General features: G+C 42.7%; 2 protein-coding genes across 2 annotated transcripts in view; one reads left to right on the forward strand and one right to left on the reverse strand.

Annotated features, from left to right (window-relative positions):
* The window catches only part of LOC138370591 (uncharacterized), a 44961-nt gene extending 28095 nt beyond the window's left edge, over nucleotides 1-16866 (reverse strand). The window contains exon 1 of the mRNA XM_069335029.1: nucleotides 16650-16866. Coding sequence (XP_069191130.1) covers nucleotides 16650-16710 — 61 coding nt within the window. The 5' untranslated portion in view covers nucleotides 16711-16866. The remainder of the gene's footprint in view (nucleotides 1-16649) is intronic.
* Nucleotides 1-20739, forward strand: part of LOC123759300 (cytokine receptor-like factor 3) — a 105425-nt gene that overhangs the window by 40018 nt on the left and 44668 nt on the right. The gene's annotated exons all lie outside the window — the stretch shown is intronic.

The following is a 20739-nucleotide window of genomic DNA, read 5'->3' on the forward strand; positions in this document are numbered from 1 at the left end:
TTATATATAATGTTATGGAAAAATTTATCATTCCATGAGAAAAAATTGAAAAATATAATGTAATGACCGCTTTCCCTGTGGTAATAACCGCGGCCTTTATTGTAATAACCCAATGTTCCCCAGTATTAATCCTGTTATCTTGTGATCTCTCGTGATCGTAATATACGCTCTCTGTTGTACATCTCTGTCTCTCTTCACTCAATACCCCAGCTTAACACTGTTATAGTCCAGTATGACCCCTCACTGGACTGCCACGTATGTAAGAGGAATATTAAATGAGGAAGATACACCAAGGACAAGGGTTATTAGTTAAAAAAAGCAATAACAAAACACATTAACACTGCCACCACCTTCCCGCTTGATCATTGGTTCTCCCTTCTCCCCTCTTTTCCCTCCCCTTCTCCCCTCCTTTCCTTCTCCCTCTCCCCTCCTTCCTTCTCCCCTCCCCTTGGCCGTCATTCGTCTCCTCCTCTTCCCCCCACCCCCCCCTGTCGCCCATTTGTCAGGGTCAAGAGGTTGACCTGAGGGTAGGGTGGTCGTGGATACCTTGGCTTCTCCCACTCAACTTCCCCACTCAGATATTTCCCTCTCCACCCCCTCTCATCCCTCTCTGTCCCTCTCAGCAGCGGCCTTCCCCATACCAGGCAGAGTCAAATGTCCCTACTCCTATCTTAGAGGAGACAGGCTTGAACATAAATTATCAGTTTTGTAAACATTGCTCGCAGGTGCCTGGGCTCCATAGACGCGCCTTGTCCCCCTTCTCTTTAGCTGGGGAGAGCTGACTCAATCTTCAGAAATTCATGTAGCTTTCCACGACAGATCAGTGAAGGTGATTGGCCTGAGATAAGGGCCAAGTCCTTATTGGCCCTAGAGAGCCAGACCTCAGGCCTACGTGTTAAATGGTTGGCCAGTGCCAAAATAATGGGTGGAGCCCTGGGGCTGTATTAGATGGTGGGAGGAGTAATCCTTCCCAGCAATAAGTTGGAAAAACTAAATTTCATCAGTGTGTCTTGGGAGTGTATTAGGAACAGGGCCGCAAGCCCGTATCCTCGGGGCTGAGGGCAGCCATCAACATCGTGGCCGTTGTGCGGGTATTTAAGGTAGAGTAGCACTTGAGTTTTCGTGTCCTCAATAAATATCCATTGTGCCTCTAGGGAAATAGAATAGGTGATGTGTTCAAATTGTCTTAATTTACATGTTTTCATAAAATAAATTGTATAGCTTGTCCAGTGGTATTCACTTAACTCCCCTTTGATATATTTTGCTACTTTGTCATTTTTAGGTGTTGTATTGGAAGCCCCCAGGTTCTCCTAACAATTAATCGATACTAAAGTTGCCCTTGGATTTAAATTAGTAACGTAAATTACACAAACTAATTTTCCAAAATTTATTACTGAAATTCATATTACCCGGAGTCCCATGGTTACTGATTCCTTGCCTTCCTGGGGGATCGGTGATAGACACATTCAGGTATGGTTGGTCGGGAAGGTGGTGGCAGTGTTAATGTGTTTTGTTATTGCTTTTTTTAACTAATAACCCTTGTCCTTGGTGTATCTTCCTCATTTAATATTCCTCTTACATACGTGGCAGTCCAGTGAGGGGTCATACTGGACTATAACAGTGTTAAGCTGGGGTATTGAGTGAAGAGAGACAGAGATGTACAACAGAGAGCGTATATTACGATCACGAGAGATCACAAGATAACAGGATTAATACTGGGGAACATTGGGTTATTACAATAAAGGCCGCGGTTATTACCACAGGGAAAGCGGTCATTACAATAATACAGTATTTAAAGAAAATTCGGCTTGTTAGGCAACTTGGCCTATTACATGCAACATATAAATGTATGTATGCATATACCTGGATTGTACTTGGCTGGTATTCTGTGAGTTCTAATCCACAAACCTGGCCCCAGCTTGAGAGCTTGGTCCAACAGGCTGTTGCTTGGAGTGTCCTGCAGGCCCACATATATCCCCCCATCTGGATTACTGTACACAATCCTGCAGACCACATTTTCAGAAGAACATTGCTGCTCTGGCGAAAGTGCAACACCGGGCAACAAAAGTCATTCCAGAGTTATTTATTTATTTATTTATTTATTTATTTATATATATACAAGAAGGTACATTGGGTTTGTGAGAATACATTGGATAGTACAGTATTTACATTCTTGTAAAGCCACTAGTACGCACAGCGTTTCGGGCAGGTCCTTAATCTAGCAGATAATTTTAAGTGGGTAATTTCAATCAGAATTGATAAATGATAAAGATACATTACAAGAGAAAAATGAGATGAGAGAGATAAGTAGGTATATTAAAGCATATTGTTATATTAAAGCTCTGATTGATTACATTGACAGCTTGATTAGTAATTTAAACAAGGTTAATAGACACCATACAGCAGATTGACAGCACATATAAGACAGCAATGATCACAATTAAGTTAAGTCAACTCCCGTGTCAGGAACGGTTGAGGACCACGGAGCTAACAACACTGCAAACCAGGGATGACAGGACGCACCCCATTGAAACTTAAAATAATGAACAATTTGGAAGATGTTGATCTGGACAATTTCTTCAAAAGGTCAGATGTAACACAAACATGGAGCAACGGTGTCAAGCTCAACAAGCCACAGTGTAGGACTGAGAACAGGAGATGCTTTTTCACCCACAGGGTTATTAACCCATGGAACCACCTACCCGCCGAAGCCTTAACTGCAAAAAAAAAGTCAAACTGGAAAAGATCATCTGGACAAATGGGGGGGGGGGGACCTTCGACAAGCCGCCGGCTTCCCGGACACTAAGGTAAATTGCCTTTAGGTAAATACCAGAGACAAACATACACCACGTTAGGGACAACCATGTGTAAGAGGGACAGTCATAGGTAACCTTACTTCCCATTGATTTTCCTGTGTATTTCATGTATTGATTATTACAAGTGTTCAGTTGTTAACACTCTTTAATGGTCCTTGTTACTACCAGTATCGTAAACAGTTAGTTCAGAGTGTTCACGAGTGTTCAGTTCAAGTACGTTTGAGACAAAACAAAAATCTCAAAGGGATTGAGTAGCTTGATTATTTCTACCCTCCAGAGTAGGGTCTCTCTGTGCCTAAGGAAGAAGTTGCGACACAGAGTCTCTGCATAATTGCGCCGTGGGAACGAGTCCGATGTTTTGCTATTGTTTGGTTTTGCTAAAATGACTTAATTAACATAACAAAGGTCCCGTGTGTATTAAAAGTTTACTGAATAAACCTTTGTTTATAATAACAGACTTTACATCAATTCTTCAAGTACTGCTCCCGCATCATTACTGACTTGTATAATTGGTCACAGGCTCCGGGTATCGATGCTCTATCACCAAACTAATACATTTGATGTGAACCCCCAAGTGTCTTCAGCTCTATAGCGCTTCGCTTCCTGGAGCATAGCACCCAGTGACAGATTACTGTATGATCGTTGGGGGGTGATTAGTATCGTATGACCCACACTCGCTCTCCAAAATACCTGCTTGATGGGGTTCTGGGAGTTCTAATCCCCAAGCCCGACCCGAAGCCAGACTTGACTTGTGAGAGCTTGATCCAACAGACTGTTGCTTGGAGCGGCCCGCAGGCCCACATCATTATTCCCGGTTGAGGGCCACAGGGCTAATAACACTGCAACCCAGGCATGACAGGGCGGATCTCGTCGAAACATTTAATATACTGAACAATTTCAAATCAAATCAAATGTTTATTTAGGTAAGGTACATACATGCAAGAGATTTTACAAAGAGTGATGGATTATTATTTAATAGAAGAGTATTTGGAGGATGTTGATCTGGACAGTTTCTTCAAAATGTCAGATGTAACACAAACGAGGAGCAACGGGTTCAAGCTCAAACCACAGTGTAGGACAGAAAACAGGAGATGCTTTTTCACCCATAGGGTTGTAAACCCGTGGAACCGCCTACCCGCCGAAACCGTAAACACCAAAACTCTGCTGGGGGTTAAAATACAGCTTGAAAAGATCATCAGGGCAAATGGGGGGGGGGGGACCTTTGACAAGCCGCCGGCTTCCTGACCTCATTGAGGCCACTAGTATTAGTGGTCCTCGGGTACATATCCACAACAACCCGGTTGGTCCGGCACTTCTTGAAGAAAAGTATCTAGTTTTCTCTTGAAGATGTCCAAGTTTGTTCCGGCAATATTTCTTATACTCGCTGTGAGGATGTTGAACAGCCGCGGACCTCTGATGTTTGTACAGTGTTCTCTGATTGTGCCTATGGCACCCCTGCTCTTCACTGGTTCTATTCTATATTTTCTTCCATATCGTTCACTCCAGTACGTTGTTATTTTACTGTGTAGATTTGGGACCTGGACCTCCAGTATTTTCCATGTGTATATTATTTGATCCTTTTTAGGGAGTGCATTTGGAGAGCTTTGAGACGATCCCAATAGTTTAGGTACTTTATCGTATCTATGTATGCTGAATATGTTCTCTGCATTTCCTCTATTACAGCAATCTCTCCTGCTCTGAAGGGGGAAGTGAGTACTGAGCAGTACTCAAGACGGGACAGCACAAGTGATGTGAAGAGTACAACCATTGTGATGGGATCCCTGGATTTGAAAGTTCTCGTAATCCATCCTATCATTTTTCTGGCTGATGCAATATTTGCTTGGTTATGCTCCCTAAACGTTAGGTCGTCATACATCATTATTCCCATATCCTTTACATGCTGCTTTCTTACTATGTGCACATTTGATTGTTTTGTACCCTGTATTATGTTTAAGGTTCTCATTTTTACCGTATCTGAGTACATGGAGTTTAACACTGTTAAACATCATGTTATTTTCTGCACCCAATTCGAAAGCTTGATTAATATCTGCTTGTAGTTTTTCAATGTCTTCAGCAGTGGAAATTTTCATGCTGATTTTTGTGTCATCTGCAAAGGATGATACAAAGCTGTGACTAGTATTTGAGTCAATATCTGACATGAGAATAAGGAAAAGCAGTGGTGCAAGGTCTGCACCTTGAGGTACAGAGCTTTCAACTGCGCTTGGACTCTATATTATTTGGTTGACTATTATTCTTTGTGGTCTGTTCGATTTTAAATTGAATATCCACCGTCCTACTTTACCTGTTATTCCCATTTACCTGTTATCACTCCATGGTTACATTTATCGAATGCCTTTGCGAAGTCCGTGTATACCTCATCTGCATTTTTTTTCTTCTAATGCCTCGGTGATTTTGCCTTAATGATCAAGTAGCTGCGAGAGGCATGATCTTCCCGCTCTAAATCCATGTTGCCTTGGGTTGTGAAGGTCATTGGTCTCCATGAATCTGGTGACCTGACTCCTGTTCACTCTCTCAAATACTTTTATTATGTGGGACGTTAGTGCAACTGGCCTATAATTCTTAGCCAATGCTTTGCTCCCTCCCTTGTGTAGAGGGACGATGTCTGCTGCTTTAAGCGCATCTGGTATCTCCTCCGTGTCCAAGCTCTTCCTCCACACTAATGGAAGTGTGGAGTTCATATTTTTTAGTTTTTTAAAACTAAAACCTATTTAGGAAGTTTCCTATTTGTCGATAGCAGAGGAGCACTTGATTTATTAAACAGTCGAAATGCAATCTTCATGTCCATAGTTGAAGATTGTAAGAAAAAGACGAATGAGATACGTCTGAAAGGTCACAGTGAAATTCATGTGGATTCCATCTCGTGTTGGAATAGTGCTCAACGAGGTGGCGGATGACCTGGCCAAACGCGCGACATCAAAACCTTAAGTTGACATTGAATATGTTTTAACAACTAGTCAAATAAGAAGCAAAATAAGAAATATTCAGGCACAGGCATTAGTGGCGAGGAGAGGTATAATGTATGAGGGAAGCCAAACCATGCAACACTACAGGTGTGCGAGTCAAAACTGCCATTTCACTTATGGTAAAAGGAGAAATGCTTGGAATGACTCTGTGCACATCACCACACACTTGGTCCGGGAGACATCTCCCGTCACGCAGGGTGCAGTTGCACCTCCACAGATCTCCAGTATCAGCTCTTGATACTGGTAATGGCTCAAAAGGGCCACCACTTACGGGCTATTCATGCCCGTGCCACCTTTTCGATGGTTTAATCGTCATCTTGGACACATTCATGGGAGACATCTCCCGTCACGCAGAGTGCACTTGCACCTCCACAGATCTCCAGTATCAGCTCTTGATACTGGTGATGGCTCGAAAGGGCCACCACTTACGAGCTATTCATGCCCGTGCCATCTTTTGGGTGGCTTCATCTTCATCTTCTTCATCTGTTTAAAACACGGGAGACATCTCCCGTCACGCTGGGTGCAGTTGCACCTCCACAGATCTCCAGTATCATCTATTGATACTGGTGATGGCTCAAAAGGGCCACCACTTACCAATTCATGCCCGTGCCACCTATTGGGTGGCTTCATCTTCATCTTAACACATTCACAAGGGAGACATCTCCCATCATGCAGGGTGCATTCGCACCTCCACAGATCTCCAGTATCAGCTCTTGATACTGGTAATGGCTTAAAATGGCCACCACTTACGGGCTATTCATGCCCGTGCCACCTTTTGGGTGGCTTAATCTTCATCATCAATCTTCATCATCTGTGCACATGCGGTTCAGGCTTGGGTACAAGTATTACTGGGAAAATGTAAAGTTGTTAATGATAATGAAACTGTGTAAACTATGTGGTATATTAAGGTCTCACACCCTCACCCATTATGTTCTTGAGTGCCTGTTGATTAATGTATATAGAAACGCTGAGATAAGGACTGTTCCTGAATAAATAGTCTGGATGTGTTACAACGGAAAGATTGGTGATATTCTGGAGACATAAGAATTTTGCACCAAGACTGTAACTTTGTTGATTGATTGATTGATTAAGCCAACCAGGAGATGGCACGGGCATGAATAGCCCGTAAGTGGTAGATTGTATTTTATTTATTTTTAATGAATGTGTGCTGAGGTCGCATTTAAATCGTCAGGCTGCTATCACGGGGGAGGATACTGCTTGACAGTCTTTATGAGGGTGTCCAGCTGCTGGACACTTTTCATTACCAGAGGAGTGACAGTGTTGATGGCTTCAGGGTGGTTACTGCAAGATTCAGGGACTCTTAAAGCTCTTCTAAGGTCGTTGGTTGCTTCACATGCCAGGTGATTGTGAAGTAATGGCTTCTCTGTGACTGTTGACAGAAGATGCATTTCCTCTGTCGGGGTTCACCAATCTCCCAGTTGCATCTGTAACCTAGACGTAGTCTATATGACCGAACTGCTATTTCCCTGTGGATTCCTTTCGGGATATTTAACCTGTCTAACTTGATGGCCTGAAGATACCATATTGCAGAGGGCGAACCTTCTGCTGCTCTCTGGTGTAGATGGGCTTTGTTGAGGTGTGAGAGCTTTTTGGTGATGTTGTTTATGTACTCTAGGCTGGGTTGGATTGTTTTGTGGATCACTGGATGACGAGTTGCTAATTTAGCAATTTCATCGGCTTTCTCATTTAATGGGATTCCAACATGGGATGGGATCCAGTTTAGGGTTATGTTGAGTCTTTTGCCTTTAGCTACTGCTCGAAGATACAAAATGGTGGTAATTAGTTCCACGTTGTCTCTCCAGTGCTTTTGTCCTAATATTTGAAGTGCGGCTTTTGAGTGTGTGTGATTGCATTCAGAGTGTTTTGTGCAATCACACATGCAAATGCCTGTTGTATGGCAAACAGCTCAGTTTGGGTTGATGATACTGGACCTCCCAGTCTCCAATATGCCTGTTCGCTGACCGTGCAAAGAGCAGCGCCAGCACTCTGTTGAATTGTCTGAATATGTATTGCAAATTGTCTGTGTCCCTAGTCATAAAAGTAATTGTGTGTACGTCTGGTAACATATTGCATGTGTAAAGGAAGAAATGTATGTTTATCACTCGATATTCAGTAATATGATGCATTTTATATTCAGTAATAGTTGCATTTCTTCAATCTGATGTGAATGCTTCAATCTCTGCTTGATTTCTTCAATCTCCCTGTTTAAATGATTCTTTCTTTGTTGAGAAAGTCGTGTCTGCTTAAGCATTTCCGTCATGTTTTTCCTTGTATTGTAGTGTCGTCTGTGTTCTCTCTCTATACACATCTGTATAGATTATATATTCTGGTATCCAGATCTCACCGTCCAAAAATTCCCTTGTATGTGTTTCTATGAAAGTTCCAAATAATGCATATGACTCGGTGAGGAGGCTTTATGAACGTTACTTTGTTTTTTGTTCTTGCTTTTAGTCCTTGTATGTTGACAAAGATGAGTGAGGTTACTTTATTTGGGGTAGTTTGAATGGGAGACTTTTCTGGCAGGTCCATTATGCGTGGACATATCGGATTTGTTCTGACCAACACCAATTGATGCAGGGTTGTTGCCTGTAACTCTGTTGTGGTGTACTCACCTAATTGTGCTTGCGGGGGTTGAGCTTTGGCTCTTTGGTCCCGCCTCTCGACTGTCAATCAACTGGTGTACAGATTCCTGAGCCTACTGGGCTCTATCATATCTACATTTGAAACTGTGTATGGAGTCAGCCTCCACCACATCACTTCCTAGTGCATTCCATTTATTAACTACTCTGATAAGTGTAATTGTGTAATTGTATCTGTGATTCCGGTATGCAAGTGGGTCTTTCATCCAGTTCCATACGTTCTCTCTGTTCCACCTTTTGAAATCACTTTCGTCTTGGTATAAAAAATTATTTGAGTTTCCTCCAATGCCATTTTTTCGTTTCATACAGCAAACATCGGCGTTTACTCTCGCAGAACAAACGCAAAGGTTTATTTAAACAATACTTTAATTGCCGGTATTGGCAGCCTGTATTGTGACCACCACTGGGCGTTGGTGATTGTTGCTTGCATTTGCAGATATTAAAACCATCCTCACATTAGGGTTATCAAGGTTTATCTAGGTCAACTACTGACCTTTCCCAGGATGCAGCCCATATCAATCGCGTAACTCCTGGGTACCTATTTGCTACTAGGTGAACACAAGCCGCCGGCTTCCCAGTGGGCACAACATCCAGATCAACACCAATGTTGGTTAATAGTTATTCAACGCCGGACTCGGGCCGGTCTTGGTCACTGAGCTCTCTTGGTTCCTGCCTACTTCGAGGCCACTAAAGAGATGGTGGCCTTCAGGTAAATCCATTTCTGCCCTGCCAGGGATTTAACCACCTTATCGTCTCGAGCGTTCACATCACTAAACTGATGTACTAAATTACCCGAACGTAACCTATCCAAAGATTCCCGATTAGAAAACGAGACATCACGTCAATTTCGCAGGTAGCTACGATTTTTAGTACATTAGTTTTTGGTTATTGGGGATTAATACGTCAAAATGCGATGTACTATTAGAGAGGCCCCTCGATGGGTCTCTGGCGTGCGAGCCGAGGACATACGTCCCAGCTTATCGAGTGCATACACACTGTGAATATACCTTTGTTCTACACTACGTATGCTGGCTTGTTGTTCAGTAGGCTCTTGTCGTGACTTTAAACAACAATCCCATGTAGATGACAGACCAAAAAATCTGCACCAAACCAGTCACGGCTTATTATACCTTGCGATGAACAAATAACTGACCAATATAAACGCTTATACTGCTTGCTTTCCTGTTATCCCGTATTTTCCTTAACAATTACACAACCAAACGAAATAAGAGTCCGAAAAGGAGCAGGAAACTAATTATCGCGTCATGGGATGACATCATGCACAAGCCTGACTCATTGCGCCCTGTGTCCCCATACTATGTACGATGTATAAATGTGTGTTGTCGGGCCCTGTAATACTGTCTGGTCTCGCACCTTGTGCATAATATTGATATCTGGTTTGTGTTTCGTGTGGTGCACATATCTGCTTCGCTGTGTCAGATATCTCGCCTAATCTGCCAAATTATATCTCGGCCTCCGCGGTGTTCCTGGTGGTGATGTGCAATCCCTGAGTTGTCGCATCCCAAGCCATTGATTTTGATTGTTGCCGCCGTGATGTATAAACCTGTCCTGAAGTGTCTTGTTCTACATGTGAGGAGACAACCATATGCTAGCGGGACAACCATACGAAAGTAGGATAACCATACGCCGTGTGAGGGACAACCATACACGGTGAGACAAATATAAGCCTTGTGTAGGACAAACATACACCCTGTGAGGGTCAAACATGTCTCGTCGCGTCCCATGGCCAAACACGTTACCGCACAGATATTGGCTCGTGTGACGTTAGGCTATAAATCTTTATTTCTACCCAAATGTCACACCGCATGATGCTACATACACTGTATACAGTCACAGTACCCCCCGAGACGTCCACATTTCTACACTAATATAACTTAAGTCTTATTGGTAATGGCTTCGATGTTTTCCCTGATTCGACCTTTATATGCCGTTTTCAAGAGTACACATTTTATTGTGCTTGATTAGCGCGGGGTTAACGCGATGTCACTTTCTTTGTTTGCTGTGGGTGGTACACCGGGCTTTTGGAGTTTATATGCATTTAGTCCTGTAGAGAATTCATTTGCGAACACATTGATACCAAAATGAAAGACGAGAATTGAGGTGACCAAAGTGAAAAGAGTGTACACATTTCATTACTCTTGAGCGCTCCCAGGTAACATGCTCTCACTTTCTCTCTCTTTGTGCGAGTGGTACGCCAGGTTGTAAACGTTTCTTTATATGCATTTAATCCTGTAGAAAATTCTGTTGCGAACACATTGATATCAAATTGAAAAACCTATGACGGGAATTGAGATGATAAAGTTGAAAAGAGTTTTCACTTTTCAGTATTACTGTGCTCTCTAATGGAAGGCCCCCCCCCCTTGGGGTGGCATGGTGCTTTCTTCCCAGTAACCGCGGCCTGCTTTCATCACGTCGGCGGGTGGAGGGCGCTGCGGTTTTTGACAATATATGCATATACTCCTGTTGGGAATTTTATTGCGAACACATTGATGTCAAATTGAAAAACCTAGGACGAGAATTGAGGTGACAAAGTTGAAAAGAGTATACACTTTTCAAAATTATCCCGCGCTCCTGTGTGCATATCCAAAACCGCCTATAGCAAGGTGCTCGCGCGCGCTGAGCACCAAAGTGAAAAATTAAGTACTATCTAATCAACTCCAGTAACCTACCTTACCTCCTAAATGTCCACCTATGTCTTGCTATTTTCAAACAATACAGATTATCGACCAACTTATGAAATTGCTGATATCTGCCATGTATAAACTTAAAATTGTCCGTCTATTTAGTTAAAATTATTTATCTTGTTTCATTCAACATGTAATTATTGTCATTCTTTTTCTTTTGAAAATCCTGCTTTTGATCTCAATTAATTTGAAGACTAAGTTTGTAAGTGGTTTTCCCCACTTCTTGCCCGAAACGCTGTGTGTATTAGTAGCTTTAGGCATAGTATATACTAGCTCTATCTGCAAATCTAAAATTCTGTTTGTAACTCATTTTGTATGTATGTACTTTTACCCGAATAAACATTATCATTATCATAAACAGGCATCCTGTTTTATGTCATCCTGGTTTGTCTCTCGGAGAGATTGTAGGATCCGTTGGTAAATCAGGATGATTTCCCGGTTGCAATTCTTTTAACCATATCGTAGCTCAGTCGATTAAGGCAGCGTCTGGGATCCTCTCGGACGTAGGTTCTAACCCTCATCACGGCCCTTGTGGATTTGTACAGGCCTCCTGTGTCCCCCAACACTGGGAATCCAAACCATGTCACAAGCCAATGATTGCCCCGTATTGTTGCTGACTTGATTGTGTTGTAATGAATTTCTCTCTCTCATTTCTTAGTGATGGACATGCAACATTAGCTGTATATCGTCTTTATCACGTATTATGTGATCCTCGAACTTTGCTAGATACACAATTCATATATATCTAACTCTTGATACAACTATTCAAAGACGAAAACAATGAAATCGACGTTTAGATCAAGTTTCATCAAATAAACTAACTTACATAACATTTAAAGGTTGTAATAAACTTTGAAAATGGCAGTGATGTCCTTATCACAAACACTGAATATGACGGTGATGCCTTTGTCACAAACACTGAATATGACAGTGATGCCCTTGTCACAAACACTGAATATAACAGTGATGCCCTTGTCACAAACATTAAACATGACAAAATACAACGCCAATTTTGTTATACGTTCGTGTGTATAAACTGGACATGAGGATGCTTTGATTTCACACATCATTACTGTAAATTGCTGAGCTAAACGAATATTGGGTCTCCGTTCCTTTGTGTGTTTATCTACCAGTGACTTCTGGGAAGGGAGAGGAGCTATCAGGAGAAAGCCCCAAGCCATTATTATCGAGTGGCTTGGCTTCTAACAAAGTCTCCGTGGTGTAGTGGTAAGACACTCGCCTGGCGTTCCGCGAGCGCTATGTCATGGGTTCGTATCCTGGCCGGGGAGGATTTACTGGGCGCAATTCCTTAACTGTAGCCTCTGTTTAACGCAACAGTAAAATGTGTACTTGGATGAAAAAACGATTCTTCGCGGCAGGGGATCGTATTCCAGGGACCTGCCCGAAACGCTACGCGTACTAGTGGCTGTACAAGAATGTAACAACTCTTGTATATATCTCAAAAAAAAAACTCCCGGTAGTTTGTCGGGACTACTGGAAGTGAGATCTAGCTCTTAATGCCTCGCCTCTAATTCCTTTACACGTGACGGTCAAATTACATTTCTCAACATTAAGAAAAATATGATAAAAATGTTAATGTTGAAGCCAATTTCATCCGCATCCTCTAACTTGAGTGCATTCCACCATGCAGGGAATCAGAACTTCCTTACATCTGTATGACACAATTGTGTGTCCAGCTTCCACTGATGTCCCCTTAACTTACCTCTTTAATTTAAATAGCGTTCCTTTGTCCCCTGCAAACTCACAACATAACGGTCACTATGACTCCCTTGTTACAACTTGTAATGAAGTTGTTACATCTTGTTATAACGTGTTTATGACGTATTAGAACGTTGTTACAACTTGCTATATTGGTTGTTACAATTGTTAGGTGTTAAAACATGTTCGGGCGTTTATAGCAACGTCGTAGCTTCGTCGTGTGATCTATTCCTCCTCAAAATCTTGTATGTAGTTATCATATCCCCTGGTTCTTCTCTCCTTTAAGGTTGTGAGGGCGAGTTCTCTCAGCCTATCATAGCCGATGCTCACAATTCTGATACTCATTTAGTTGCAAACCTCTAAACTTTCTCAAGTTTGTTTCACAAGGTGTGGGTATGAATGCTGGAGCTGCATACTCAAGAAATGGTCTCACAGTGGCAGTGTGTATGGACTTGTTAGCCTCCTTGCTTAAGATTCTTAAATAACGTTCTTATGTTGGCCAAAAGTTCCCACATGTAGATGTTATCCTGTTCACATGAGCTTGTGGTGATAAAGTTAGGACTTTGCCTACTTCCAGGTCTTTTTCTCTTATTGTTTTTTGTAATTGCCTTCCCTTTATTGTGTAGTTAGATTCCAACAGCCATTTATCTGCCCACAGCTGAAAGTTGTCTCAAGGTCTTCTTGCAGTACGCTACATTCCTTTTCACTTCTTACTCTCTTCATTACCTTTGCACCATCTTTAGAAGTCGACATGTCTGAATGCACTCCCCCTGCAAGGTCATTTACATACGTTAAAAAGAGCAATGGTCCTAGGACAGAGCCCTGTGGAACACCACTTTCCACTCCTCTCCAGCCAGGCACATCCTCTCTGAATCTAGTACAGTACCTTTCCTATGTAGGCGATGAGTCACAATAACGTGGCTGAAGTATGTTGACCAGACCACACACTAGAAATTGAAGGGACGACGACGTTTCGGTCCGTCCTGGACCATTCTCAAGTCGAACAATCGACTTGAGAATGGTCCAGGACGGACCGAAACGTCGTCGTCCCTTCAATTTCTAGTGTGTGGTCTGGTCAAAAGTACCTTTCCTGTTTCCGGTCTCTTAAGTGTAATGTTGAGCACTATAGTTAATGGGTAACCTTCCCACCACCGCTCACGGGATGTGTTTGGTCTGTATAATAAATTAACTAAACTAGAAACCTGCTCAATACTGTACTCCGGGTGACCCAAATACATGGCTTACGTCTCTCCCGTTGCACACAGTAATGACGCGGTAATTGCCAGCTTGTTAGCAAGTACTGTTACAAATTACGGTAATGAGAAATGTAACTGTTAAAAACCCAAACTATATTTGTTTAATTTGTTCCAGTGGATTGTAATTGTTTTATTTACGGTAAGTTCCTATTTGTAAGGTTTGCCTGCGTGCGTGTGCGTGTGCGTGTGTGTGTGTGTGTGCGCGCGCGCGCGCGCGTGTGTGTGTGTGTGTGTGTGTGTGTGTGTGTGTGTGTGTGTACTCGCCTAGTTGCGCTTGCGGGGGGGTTGAGCTCTGGCGCTTTGGTCCCGCCTCTCAACTGTCAATCAACTGGTGTACAGATTCCTGAGCTTACTGGGCTCTATCTGGGGTGTGCGTGTGTGTGTGTGTGTACTCATCTAGTTGTGCTTGCGGGGGTTGAGCTTTGGCTCTTTGGTCCCGCCTCTCAAACCGTCAGTCTACTGGTGTACAGATTCCAGGGTTCCTCGAGCTCTATTTATCTACATTTAAAACTGTGTATGGAGTCAGCCTCCACCACATAATTTCCTAGTACATGCCATTTACTTACTACTATGACACTGAAAAAGTTCTTTCTAGTGTCTGTGACTTGAGTACTCAGCTTCCACCTCTGTTCCCTTGTGCGTGTACCACCCGTGTTAAATAATCCATCTTTGTCTATCCTGTCAATTCCCCTGAGAATTTTGTACGTGGTGATCATGTCTCCCCGAGCGCTTGTGTCTTCCAGCGACGTGAGGTACATTTCAAGCAGCGTTTCCTCGTAACTCATTCCTGTTAGATCTGGGACTAGCCTAGCCTACATGTACCTACACAACCTGATGCCCTGCAAGAACTAATGTTGAAAATCATTCAAGAACTTATTTGAATTTAATTATACGTTGCAGTGCATGCAGTGGCTCCGTTGCTGGCATTGCCATTAAAAGTAAATATATGTTGTGCAAATAAACTGTAGCAATCAATGTTAAACAAAAGGATTGAATAGGGAACATGATAAACTACCGCCCATATGATGAGTATGGGTTGCATAATAAACTACTGCTCACAGGATAAGTTTATGGTTCATAATAAACAACCGCTCATAATGAGTATGGGAAGGGTAATCAACTACCGCTCACTAGATGAGTATGGTGTCCACAATAACCTACTGCTCACTGGATGAGTATGAGGTGCATAATAAACTACCACCCAGATTGAGTATGGGGCAAAATATACTCATTCTATGAGTAGTTTATAGTGTGTAATAAACTACTACTCACAGAATGAGTATGTTGGTGCACCATAAACTACCGCTCACAGTACGGGTATGTTGGTGCACCATAAACTACCGCTCACAGTACGGGTATGTTGGTGCACCATAAACTACCGCTCACACTACGAGTATGTTGGTGCACCATAAACACCGCTCACAGTACGGGTATGTTGGTGCACCATAAACTACAGCTCACAGTACGGGTATGTTGGTGCACCATAAACTACAGCTCACAGTACGGGTATGAGGGTGCACCATAAACACCGCTCACAGTACGGGTATGTTGGTGCACCATAAACTACAGCTCACAGTACGGGTATGAGGGTGCACCATAAACACCGCTCACAGTACGGGTATGTTGGTGCACCATAAACTACAGCTCACAGTACGGGTATGAGGGTGCACCATAAACACCGCTCACAGTACGGGTATGTTGGTGCACCATAAACTACAGCTCACAGTACGGGTATGAGGGTGCACCATAAACACCGCTCACAGTACGGGTATGTTGGTGCACCATAAACTACAGCTCACAGTACGGGTATGAGGGTGCACCATAAACACCGCTCACAGTACGGGTATGTTGGTGCACCATAAACTACAGCTCACAGTATGAGTAACCACCGCTGGCCGCAACAATTAAGCAATTAAAGTGATTCGCGTTATGGAACCAACATTATTTAATAAAACAATGATGCATACAATTCAGAATACTAAATGGTATATTTACAAATGTTCTTCCTCGTACATATTCAGAAATACAGCAAATTTAGTACAATGTACTGGCATGATTCGTATCGCACATTCAGAGTTTAAGTTTTAATTGTTATGCTAATTCCCTAGCTCACTCTGCGCGTACATACTGCTGTGATGTTTGTCAATAATCAATAATAATGGAAATTTTGTCCACTTTACACAGCTTAATTGGCATAGTTTGATCTTCATAATTGTATTAAAACCCCTTGTATATATAATATACATGTAACTTGAAAATATATGATGTGAGGATTCAACAGTGTTAATATTCATACGCTTGGTGGAATATAGTTTGACATAATTGTTTTTAGTTTGTATAATATGCGTAAAAAAATATGTTTTTCAAGAATTGAGCGCTATTGACACTTCACTAAATGTATGAAGCTGAGCGTAGCTCTCGCCCACACTGACTACCTCACAACTTTCCTGCTGGTGTTAAAAAAGGAAGAGTTAGTTGATGTATAATATAGTCTGGACCCGGGGATTACCTGCTTGTCCGGGCCCGGCCAGCACCACAGCCACCACCATCAGCACACCATGCAGCCCCATCTTGCCTCGTTCGTCCCTGTACACACCACCACCGGAGACCTCCACACACACTACCGCCTGCCGGCCACAGGGAGGAAATAGCAGGTAGCTACGCGATACATGGTCACCCTCGACCGAGTCGTCGCCAAACACTGTCAAACCCCCGCCACTGCCACGCTAGGCTATTGAAGACCTCAGCGTGGGATGACATATATTCCTTATTTATCTATAAATACTCTCAATTTATACATCACTTAAGCCCAATAGGCACGACCGATTGTTACAAGAGTGATTTATTAGATTGTATGCCAACTTTTCGCATGATGTAAACCAACGCGTTTGAAGTATAAAAAATATACACATTTGCACGAACTGGAAGCCAATAAATACGTTGACATGACGTCGGAGCTCAGTGTTTTCTGAGAATTTCATTACGACCAGTTTCAATCTACTATGAATAGCAAGATCATTTCTCTCATTTCAGTGCATAGATGAAAGAGCATGTATGGATATATCCTCGTCAATCACATGAATGTTTTCCTGTTCGTCCCACGTGATTGAGAACTTGATGGAGCGAAAAGCAGGGAACGGAACGAAATACAGTGGGTTGTAGAGGCACTGGCAAGGGGACGCTCCCACCAGTGGGCGTGTGAGGGCCCCCCCACAACATCAAGGCTGCTCTCTCCCTCCTTCTCCCCCAACCCCTGCAGGCACCCTTGGAGAAGCTCTGCTGGGGTACATTTTGGGTGAGGAGGTACTATAGGTACAGGGCTTTAGGTACCTGGGATATCCTAGAGCAGCTTGTTAAGGTAGGTCGGGTTCCTTCTCGACTCATCGGGAATTCCGCGTTCGAATCGCGAACGGGACAGAAATGGTTGGGCGCGGTTCCCGTCACGTGATGTCCCTGTTCACCTAGCAGTAAACAGGTGCCCAGGAGTTAGTAAACGTGTTGTGAGGCTGCATCCTGGGAAGGGTGGTGACTGGAGAGAGGGGGGACCTCGATATAAGTCTAAAATTGTGTATATACTGTTGTTGTTTAAGATTCGCTACCTGGAACAAGTTCCAAATAGCACGGGCTATGGTGAGCCCGTAGTGTGTATATACACTGGCTATATATGCATTTAAGTGATGTATAATTCATCGTTTCTCCCGACTCTATGAATTATTATATACGTCCTAGGCCGTGGGTTATTTTTGGAGGTTCGAGCTGGTGAACGATCTAAAGTTGATTCTAGGTAACTGCTTAGAATAAGTCCTTTGACAACCTAGAGTAGTCCTGGAGCAAGTATAATGTATAACCGGTTCTCTCTAGCTCATCACATTTTGACGTATAGTTTACATAAGGCCAAAAATTGATGTGCAATAAAATAGTAGCGGCTTGCGGAATCTACATATGTCCGTTTTTTAAGAACATAAGAACAAATAAGGTAACTGCAGAAGGCCTATTGGTCCATACAAGGCAGCTCCTATTTATAACCACCCAATCCCACTCATATACATGTCCAACCCACGCTTGAAACAATCCAGGTACCTCATCTCCACCACGTTACATGGTAATTGGTACCACAAATCATAACCCTTTTACCAAACCCGTATTTACCCAAGTCTAAACTTATGCCATTTATACCTACTGTTTCGTGTTCCGTCTTGTGTTGATACTTTTAATACCCTATTAATATCCCCCTTGTTATGTCCATTTATCCACTTGTAAACCTCCATCATGTCACCCCTAACTCTTCACCTTTCCAGTGAATGCAATTTAAGCTTTGTTAATCTTTCTTCATATGAAAGATTTCTAATTTGGGGAATTAATTTAGTCATCCTACGTTGGACACGTTCAAGTGAATTTATATCCATTCTATAGTACGGCGACCAAAACTGAACTGCATAATCTAAATGGGGCCTAACCAGAGCAAGATATAGCTGAAGAACAACACCAGGTGTCTTGTTACTAACGCTTTGATTAATAAATCCCAGTGTCCTATTTGCCTTATTACGAACATTCATGCATTGATCCTTTGGTTTTAAATTCTTACTGATCATAACTCCCAGATCCCTTTCGCAATCCGACTTTGCAATCTCAACACCATCTAGCTCGTATCTTGTAACTCTATCATTACCTAGCCTCAAAACTTTACATTTATCACCATTAAACTGCATTAAATACAAATTGTTTTATTTGGCCTCGAAACCATTCAGTTCACATCGCGTAGGATTCCAGGTTCGATTCCCTGGCACAGCGAGACGTGTGGGCTCGTTTTCTTACACTTGATGCCTTTGTCCCCCCTGGCCGCAAATAGATACCTGCCAGTAGGCAATTATCGTGGGTTGCATCATGGGGAAGGTCAGTCATTAGCCTAGGGGTTCCCTGGTAAGCCTAATAACAGGCTTCCTGTCGCCGACAGCGAAGACCCAATTGCGTGGAGGGTGAAGGATGTGCTGCCTGGCCTCTCAAATAGCGCATCGCATTTTAACCTTAAAATCCCCCTAAGGTCAAAAAACCGGTGTACTAAAAAGCATAGCGGCTCGCAAAACTGTGGCGATGTTCCGCTTTCTATTAGTGGGTGTCAGGTTAGGTTAGGTTCGGGCAATTTAGTACATCAGTTTAGTGACGTTTTGAATGCTCAAGAGGAAAGTTTGAACAATGACTGTGGTTGTTAAACTACATAATTCTGCAGCAGACTCGAGGATAAAGTTATGACATCAAGTGATATCAAAAGTGTTACGTAATTCCCCTGCATAAGTTTTTTTATTATTATTTTTTTTTATTATTATTATTTTCTACCACAGACGTGGCCACACATTTACAATGCTAACCAGCATATATACATTTTCTCCTGTCCTCCATGGACAGGGTTAGAGAAGTGTTAAACATATAGTTCAAGGGTTTATTGAACAATCAACCACAGAAGGTGATTCGGTGCTTTTAAAATGCTAAGCTAACCTACATACGTAAATACATAGATACACAGATTTACGTATGCCCTACATAAAGTGTTTGATGTGTATTTTACATAGTGTCATTAATGTACATTCACAAAGATGAAATGTAATTCTGATCAGCTTTCATATATACTTTATACCCATACATATAAACACACACACACACACATATATACACACACACACATGCATTCACATACATTTGCCTGCATAACAGTGGAAGGCTGCGTCTTCCTACCGTCCTCAACACCACCACGCTACGACACCTCCTCTACAACATCACAACCTCCAGCCAGACGTCTGGAGAGCTCCACCACGGACCCTCCACCCTGTCCCGAGAGCCCCACACGCCAGGTGTTCCCCAGTGACTTGTCCAGCACACGCAAACGACCCATTACTTCCCCGGCTCATAGTTACATCTTATATCATGCCGCCAACGTGACGTCACCCGAAGGCGTATATAAGCTTTTGCCAGCGACTTAGCACACATTGGCATAGATGGTAATGAAAAGGCAGACTCACTAGCAAAAACTGCCACTGCCCTACCTGTTGTACAGGTTCAAATACCTCCAAGTTTCTCACAGATTAAGGAGCAAATCAAGAAGAAAATATTCTCAACTATCAAAAGTCGCCACAGAGCCAAAGTAGCGGAAGGAAGATCCACTGCGATATGGTACGAACAAGCCACTGGGTACTACTCTTTCAAGCCTGGCAAAAAGATATCCAGAGACATTGCAGTAGCCATACACAGACTCAGACTTGGTTACAAGTGCTGCTGGGAGGTAATGAACCCAATAGTTAACGAGTGTCACTTCAGAACTTCAACAAGATCTTGTAGATCTGAGGCAAAGTGAAATTGACACCAGTAATTCCATCTATCATCATACCATCATGCAAGAGGAGCCACACATCTATGGATCATCCAATAAAATCAGCAGACTTCTAGATGTTACTACTGCTCGGCTTAGACTTGGTTACAAGTATCTCTGGGAATTCTCATTATCTGCCGATGTAGATCTGACCAAATGTAAACTGTGCGGTGTCAACAAAATTATTCGCACACCCTCCGTCACTATGTGATGGAGTGCAAAAAGATACGTGAATTTA

The sequence above is a fragment of the Procambarus clarkii genome, chromosome 32 (genome assembly GCF_040958095.1).
Source record: "Procambarus clarkii isolate CNS0578487 chromosome 32, FALCON_Pclarkii_2.0, whole genome shotgun sequence".
In the NCBI taxonomy this organism is placed as follows: Eukaryota; Metazoa; Arthropoda; class Malacostraca; order Decapoda; family Cambaridae; genus Procambarus; species Procambarus clarkii.